The sequence below is a fragment of the Erigeron canadensis genome, chromosome 1, assembly GCF_010389155.1.
Source record: "Erigeron canadensis isolate Cc75 chromosome 1, C_canadensis_v1, whole genome shotgun sequence".
Lineage (NCBI taxonomy): Eukaryota > Viridiplantae > Streptophyta > Magnoliopsida > Asterales > Asteraceae > Erigeron > Erigeron canadensis.
Genome location: NC_057761.1, coordinates 35,746,713 through 35,755,718, shown reverse-complemented (window position 1 = coordinate 35,755,718; position 9,006 = coordinate 35,746,713). Strand labels below are relative to the sequence as shown.

Here is a 9,006-nt window from a genome sequence, read left to right as displayed (position 1 = left end):
TCATGGTCAACATGAAATGGGTAAATCGAGTAACACTATGGTCCCATGTTCACGAGAAATACAAAGCCTAGATATCCTCTACTCTTTTTCTTTTAGTTTCTGTAACAGCCAAATTTCCTTAAGAAACACAAGAAGTTAACTTTTATTTTGGGATGCAAAGTAAACAATAGACCTTTAAGATAGTAACATCAGTTCACTTTATATTTTTAAGTCACTTTCAATTAAAATGTTAAGAAATCAACTACCACATTGTCTTCACACAAAAACAATCAACCTTCATTATAGACTGATAATATTACACAGCACAAGGATTTGCATACAAGAATTTTGTATTTTTGACCCATAAAGCGTCAAGATTATTACAAGTATAATTTATATCAAAACATCAGCAACTAAACAAACTACCGTATAATTTAAGGAGTGAGCAGGCATTGCTGCTGAGGTGGTTGAGACTGAGGAGGATTCGTGAGCATGTGAACAACTTCCCTCATTGTAGGTCGAGCCGTGCTCTCCTCCTCAACACAAATCATCGCAATTTTGAAGAGGTTTATCACACTTTCTAGTGGATAGTCTTTGAGCCTATAATCCAACACCGCTAGCACTGCAGCCTCATCTGATGGGTCAGAATGCTCTGATATGGTCTCCCGTACCCACCTCACAATGTCTACTCCATCACCAAATTCCCCAACCGGCTTCTTACCAGCTATCAATTCAAGAAGCACAACCCCAAAACTATACACATCACTCTTTTCATCCACTTTTAACGTGTATGCATACTCTATTGTACAACACAATAATACATAAATTAGACAAATATCATAAGCATTAGTTCTACAATTCTACAAAACATGTATAGTTATATGGATTAAAGCTTGTACCTGGTGCAATGTAGCCATAAGATCCAGCAATTGCAGACATACATTCGGAAGCACCAGTATCTATCAAGAACTTAGCAAGCCCGAAATCAGCAACATGAGCTTCATAATCAGAATCCAACAATATATTGTTTGATTTCACATCACGATGTAGTATCATCGGCGAGCAATCATGATGAAGGTAACACAATCCCTTAGCAGCCTCCACCGCGATCTTGTACCTTGTTTCCCATTGCAAATACCCCCCTTTCAACCCATGCAAAATCTCTCCTAAACTCCCATGAGACATATACTCATAAATCAACAACTTGTTTTCACGATTTGATACGTATCCAAGCAATCTCACTATGTTCCTATGCCTAATCTTTCCCAATGTTTGAATCTCAGCATCAAACCCGTGGTTCCTTCCCATTAACCTTTTGATTGCAATGTCAACACCATTAGCCATCGACCCACGATACACAATCCCAGCACCTCCTTTGCCTATTATGTTTTCATCTTTCAAACATTCTAAAACATCTTCAACTTTCAAGTTCAACCGTTGGAAAGTAGTTAGCTTCCACACTTTAGACCTCTCGAGACGTTTCTTGTTCACCAAGATGAATGTCAGCATGAACAACAATATAGTCGTGATTATGGAAATGACAATTATCATAACCTTTGATGTTGTCAGCGAATAATGGTGCTTGTTTCGCGGTCTAGAAATGATAGGACAATGAACCACTTGGGGTAAACAAAGATCCGGGTTACCAGCAAAGATGGTGTCATCAAAATCTTTTAGTTGCCCGTCGAGTGGGACTCTCCCAGAGAACTCATTATACGATAGATCCAAAACCGTTAAGCTTATCATATGACCCAACTTATCTGGAATCTCACCACTAAACTGATTCCTAGACACATTAAGTATGTTCAAATTAAACAAACTTAAAATCCCTTTTGGAAACTCTCCAAACAAATTGTTACGGCTTATATCAATCGCAGTAAGCTGAACACAAGTACTAATAGAACCCGGAATCTCACCAGTGAGATTATTGTCACTCATATTAATCTTGTACAGCTTTTTTAACTTGAATATCTCTTCTGGGATTTCGCCAACGAACTTATTTGATTCTAAAGATAGAGTGGATAAGTTCACTAAGTCACCAAATGCACGAGGTATGTTACCCGTGATTCGGTTGTTAGACATTGAAATGCTCTGAAGAGACTCACTGTACATTTTGGTTGGAAGTTGGCCCGTTAGATAGTTGTCGTCGAGCTCGAGCATGGTGAGCTGGGGCAAGGTGAAGATGCCAGCAGGGATGGTGCCATTGATGAAGTTGCTTGTGATTCGAATTTTGGTCAAGGACTTGCAGCTGCCAAGTTCTTCTGGCAGGGCCCCAAAGAAGTAGTTCTCCATTAAGATTAGAAGTTCTAACTTGCCTGAGATAAACGCCAACAGTAGTTATTAGTTCAAGATTCCGTTATTCGAGTAACATTTTTAAAGAATTTAAAGTTTAATAGTGTAATTCTTGAACTAACGTCTAGTTTCCTGAAAAATTGCGGATAATAAATAATTAAATACTTTATGGTAATCTTAAGATGGGCAAATAATTACCAAATGATTAAACTCATATTACAATCTAGGGGTGTAGCCCAGAATTTGATTTGTCTTTTGACTAAAACTTAAAAACATAATAAAAAAGTTAAGGTTGTGTTTGGTTGTGAGAAATCTATATTTTCATGTTTAACTTTCTTGAATAATAAAAAGCGTTTTTATTTATAAAAGACAAATGGAAATTTTGAAAATCAGTTCAAATTGGAACCTTAAAACTCGAAACTTATTTCGAGCTCGACGGAGCCTTTGTTTTCAAGCTCGAGTTTTCTTTACTAATTGATACTTTTAAGCTCGGCTCAGTTCGATTAAATATTATACTAAACTTTAAATTAAATTAGTCTTATAATATATTTCAATCTTGACTTGATACCTTTGAACGCGACTCAATTAAGCCCGACTCAGTAGGATAATATTTTTGTAATAATATATAATATTCGAGCGTAAAATTGTAACATAGCACATAGTGTTTGCGAGTCAATTCCGATTATCTCGCAAAATACTCGTGTCTTACACCCATATTTTTGTTCAGTTTTGTTATTGATTTTTTTTCCTAGAAAACCAAAAGCAATGGTTTATTTCAAAACTTTGATTGTTTATTATAACCTGTATATCCAACCCACTTTGCGAGCCGATTAATCTCAATCTGATCACGCAAAGTCTCGGATGGCACGAAAAAGTAAAACGATATATGGAATTGGTGATGTACAAGTAATTATATACTCTAATAATTGAATAGCATGTAAATAGTAACTTGTCATTATTTGGATTTTGCCAAATAGCATCCGGTTTGGGTTTTCTAATGAGTTACTTCTTGGTTTTTTCCATATGCTTTTCCTTTCAGGTTTTCAAATAATTATATTGAAAACGTTTATTCTTTTTTTGTAACAATATTTAGATTTTACAACATTAGATCTCTTTCAGGTTTAAATTTACGGGTTACTTCTTGGTTTCATGCATTTTTTTTTCTTTTGGATTTTCAAATAATATATCAAAACTACTTTTTTATAATTATATTGAACACGTTTATTCTTTCTTTGTAACAATATTCAGATTTTACCACATTAGATCCCTTTGAGGTTTAAAATTACGGGTTACTTCTTAGTTTCTTACATTTTTTTTTCTTTTGGATTTCAAATAATATATCAAAACTACTTTTTTGTCTTATTGCCTTTGAATAAATATCATTTTATATGTCAAATATTTTAACAAACATATATAGCGACACATCATCAATAACAAAAAATAACCGTTTTCAGGTTTCCAAACAATGTATTAAAAACTTTTATTAATTTTTTTGTGGTATTGTTTTTGAATAAGTATATATTTTATATGTCAAAGTTTTTAGATCATGTATAACAAAACCAATCGAACTAGTTGAAAACACGCAACACGCAGACGAAAACTATTGTGGTTTTGCCTTAAATATATTAAATATATATTTGATATGATAAACTTTTAAACAAACCTATCCATGACAGAATGTTTGTTCGTTAAATGCAAGTAATACTAAATAACACAATCATTTCAACAGGACAATTAATGCCCCGCAACACGGAACTAGAAATTCCTAGTTAGTAATATGAAAAAAATACGGAGTAGTAACTGAAAATTCGATACATACAATACGACTAGAAGATATACGCATTTAAATTTAGTTTTATTTCCATAATTTTGAATTGTAAAAGTGTTTAATACGAGACCACTGTGGTAACAATGAAAAAGTAGTTTTATCTATATTCTTTTTAAAGTTGATTAGTGGTTCGAACCCTAACAGTGATATCCAAGCGAGCTGTATACTAGAGGTTGGAATGCAAAGACACTTCTGGAGACTAAGGGCACGATAACATGCCCCACACACATCTAAATAGATAAATGAACGAAACCATAAAAAATTGAGATTCAATCCATAATATCCAAGTGTAAAATATCTCCTCCTCATAACCCCAAAAATAAGAGTCCCAAATAGGTACTTGATCTAAAAGTAAGTGGTTTAAAAGTAGTTTTATTTTAGAGGCCAACTACTATGATGATGGAGGCTATGCTCGCTTGAATCATTTGCACAATCACCCTGATTTGTACTTAATTAACCATGTATGAAGAAAAAAACGCTAATTCTAATTTTATTTAGTAATAAATCCATAATATAACTTTTCTAATATCTTTTTTAATTAACATTCTAAATTGTAAAGGTGTGATACACGAGTAAAAAGTACGTTGTTACATGCTATCCATAATTTGCATATATAAAAGTAATATAAACACAAAGTTAACAAAACATAAATATCCGTATATCATCATAATCATATAATAATATATTATAAAATAAGGGTTGAGTATTGTAAAACAAGTATTAAAGTAAAACAAATAAGACAAGATTTTGACCTTTAGATCGTTGTTAAATTGATGCACGAAGATTCACGAAGCAATTGATCGATGCACGATAATTTTCATGATGCACAGTGATTTTCAGTGAATAGAAGTCTATTGTTATATTTGTTTTACTTTAATACTTGTTTTATTTTACATAAAACCTTATAAAGGGAGATATAAATATATAGATATGGTTTGGCATGAATATATACGTACCTCCTTTGCACAAATCTTTTGGAATAGGTCCAGTAAGGTGATTCCCGGTAACATCAAGGTTTTTCAACCTTCCATTACGACCAAGATTCTCCGGCAACTCAAACGTGAAATTATTCTCCCAAATCTGCAACACTTCAAGATTCGGCAAATCCCCAATAAACTTCGGAAGAGGTCCCGCGAGCCGGTTATGAAACAAACTTATCAACGTCAAATTCCTCAACTCCCCAAAACTCTCCGGTATCCCACCACTTAAATTATTATTCGACAAATCTAACGACATCAGGCTAACCATTTTCGACATCTCGTGAGGTATTTCACCACTTAGATTATTCCATTGAAGAAACAAAGTATGTAACATTTTTAAGTTTGATAAACTAGATGGAATTTCACCCGTTAGATTACATCCCGCGATATCTAACAACTTTAGAGACTTAAAAAGACCAAATTGTGACGGAATTCCTCCTTGGTAACTATTGAAATATCCTAAGTAAAGATGTGTAAGAGTCGGTATTTTTGATAAGCTACCCGGAATCATTCCAGATAAATCGTTCGCTTGAATTCCCAAAATTTCTAGCTTTTGAAACAAGGAGTAAGATTCGGGTATTTCACCACTAAAATAATTACCTCCTAGGTACAAAATTTTTAATTTCGGTAACGTGACAAACTCTATAGGCAATTTGCCAGTGAAGTTATTGTTGTACACATCAAACGCTTCGATATCTTTCATCGTAACGACTAAATTTCCTGGAAAGTCACCAAAGAAAGAATTGGAGGAGATGTTAATGAATTTAATAGATGTTAAACTTGACATCTCGATTGGGAGTTCACCCGTGAGGTTATCGGATACAAGTGTGAGATTGACTAGTTTGTTTAAAAGACCGATTTCGGGTGGAATGGTTCCAAATAATGGAACGTATGATATTGTTAGAGATGTCACACGAGAGTTTTGGTCACATGAGATGCCCGAAAAGGTGCAATGTGAGTTTGTGACTTTCCAGTCGTTTAAGAGTTCAGACGTGTTTGAGGCAACTAACGACGATTTGATCTTCATTAAAACGTCTAAATCTGAAAATGCATTAGAGAATTTGAAGCAATAAGTTGATAAGAAGATATGTAGGAAAATGAATATTATCATTTCGATATGTTTTCTTTTTATTTGGTGGGAGATTGAATGCCAGAGAAGAACGAGGGGTGGTGGTACGGTTTATATAGCCTACTAAAAAGGTTAATTGTACGTCTTGCAATATATGTTATACACTTTATGGCCGATTTTTGTGGGATAGGTGGGGAGAATAATATTTGAGCCAATAGTAATGGAAAGTAACATTCTATTTTTTGCTTCTGCCATTTCCCTTTTTTATATTTTGTTGAGTGACAAACATAAATCTCACTTTTTAAATTTTAAGTTACCCTACTACTGTGACTAACATTATATCTTCTTATTTCTTATCTTTTACTCTTCTACTTGATTCGAATTATTTTGTTTAAACTTGTTTGTACATTTAACCGCAATTAGTATTCGCGTCGGATACTTCGTCTGGAGATGAGATTAGGGTTATGAAGACTTAATGACAATATATTTCCCGCTGGTAGGTAGTGCCTCCTTATGCTTAGGTCGGCCGGTGCCAACGCTCGTCTTGGAGCTCGGTGTGCCACCGCCTCTTCTCTTCTTGCGTTAGCACCATGCTCATCTTGACTCTTCCTAGTTTGCCTTTTCCCCATCACCGGGTGAGGAAGAGGTGGTTGTGGTTCCGCCGGTTTGAGTCCAAAACAAAAAAAAATATTTACACATATATATATATAGAGAGAGAGAGTATGTTTATGTGTGTGTCCAGCATACTTAAACATTTGTAAATCATTTTTATCAAATAAAGCTATGGTGAATGTTATTTATAATCCTTTGTTTTGAATACTCGACTTTCTGTACATCTCATTGTTCCGCTTTAGTTGGGGTGTTACAGGTATCTATCCCTAGAGTTTTATTAAGAGAATCGATCTTCTAGCCATTTAAGGCATGGTAATAATTGCCTTCTAGTTCAATGAGATACCATAGACGACTAGCTATCTTAGATTTGCCATAAACAATAGCTACAATCATTCAAGAAAATCTCAAGCTATAAATTAGTTCTAAAAGTGGTGGAGAAAAAGGAGATAAAGTGTGTAAAAAAATATTTGTTTTTGGGCCGTGTATTTGACTCTTGTGTTTTACTTTTTTTTTTTTTTTTTATAATTTCAGTTTTAATGTTAGTTTTTATATTATGTAGTTTTTTTAGTTTAAAATTTTATGTAGTTTTTATTAAATGTGTAATGTTTTATTTTATATAAAAGTTAAGACTGAGATGAGAAAGAAGTGAGGAAGATGTGGGGTTAGTAGTGAGTAGAAAGAAGTGATTTAAGGAGAGAGAAAAACTGATGTGGCAGTGAGGAAGTCCAGTGCCGACTTAAGCTTTTTTGGGGCCTTAAGCGAGATTAATTTTAGGGGCCTAAGTGATTAACATACAAATTAAAGTAAACACAAAAAACATATTAAAAGGTAGTTCATCTTATATATATACTAGGCTGCTATGTGAAAAGAACGCAAAGAAACAAAATTTTGTACCATTTTTAGGAAAGTCTTTCATATAGTCAAGATTTAATCACTAACTCGTGGTTGGGAGTCAGAGTGAGAATCGATTATCGGGATTTTTTGATTTTTTAATAGTTAGTTCTTTTTTTCTATTTTTTTTCCTTGTAGGTTGTAACTTCATTTGTGTGGTATCTTTTTTCCTAAAGGTCAGTCATGAAGCCAAGAACTTTACTTGTCTATTTGTTTTCTTAGTCATTCTTCTTACCCTTGTATAGTAATAACATTGGCGGCTTAAGGTTTTTTGAGGCCTCAAACGGTATCAAATTTTGAGGCCTAGTTCATTACCATATAAATTAGAGTAAAAGAGAAAACCAAAAAAAAGTAACTCGATTTTTATTATAAACTACTAGTATTAAAAAAGATATGGATGTTGATACCAAAACCAATAAAGGCGTTACTATAATGCAAATTATATATCGTAGTTAGTCCAAAATCCAAACATTAAGTTGAATATACAAAATATTGAGGCCTCGAAAATTTGGGGGCCTAAAGCGACCGCCTAATTCCATAGTACTGTTGAGCCACCTCTTATTAACATATAACGAAAAAGTCGGAAAACATTATACCCAAAATAAAAAAACTGAAGACCTTTGTATTTTGGGGGCCTTAGGCTTATGCCTAACCTATATAAATTGTGAAGCCGGCTCTGAGTAAAAGAAAAAAAGAGCTACAAGGTTGGCAGATGACTTAGGCCTATACTTATAAGGTACCGCTTCTAACCCACTTCTAACACTATTCATCACTTCTAGACACACCAAGAACACCCCTTCCTTATAACCCCTACTTTTAATCCACTTCTAACACTATTCATACATTATTATATTATTTCATTTTTTATTTTTCACAAAATTAAACAAACACAATCTATTATAAATAAAACACATTTTATTATTAGAAAAACAAATTACAACACTTATAAAAAACATAAAAACATTACATTTATTTAAAAACTTAAACATAAATTGTGAAAAAATCACATTATTATAAGGAAAAAAAACCTTGACATCAACGTTGACGGCCGTGTTCCGGGAGGTTCCAAACATGTTCAATCAGAGCATTGCGGAGTTCATGGTGAGTCTTTCTATCGCGCAACTCCCCGTACATACGAAGCTGCGTTGAACACCTTTCAGACCATGTACGAGTTGGGAGGACAGTGTTAGCTATCAACTCTTCTTCAAACTCTGTAATTGCGCGCCCGTTATCTTCAACGATCATGTTGTGCAGAATCACACAACATAACATGATACGTTTTATCTTGTTCACACTGTAGGCCCAGATTTGTTGCTCAACAATCTGCCAACGACCTTGAAGAACCCCGAATGCTC

The 9,006-nt window shown here is 33.9% G+C and overlaps 1 protein-coding gene across 1 annotated transcript; it reads right to left on the bottom strand.

Annotated features, from left to right (window-relative positions):
* Positions 1-254: 254 nt before the first annotated feature.
* Positions 255-6,220, bottom strand: LOC122591120 (receptor protein kinase CLAVATA1; the record flags this gene model as incomplete). Its single annotated transcript, XM_043763339.1, has 3 exons — positions 255-778; positions 879-2,294; positions 5,056-6,220. Coding segments are annotated over 3 exons (2,946 nt in total), but the record flags the coding sequence as incomplete, so codon positions are not given.
* Between the last annotated feature and the right edge of the window lie 2,786 nt (positions 6,221-9,006).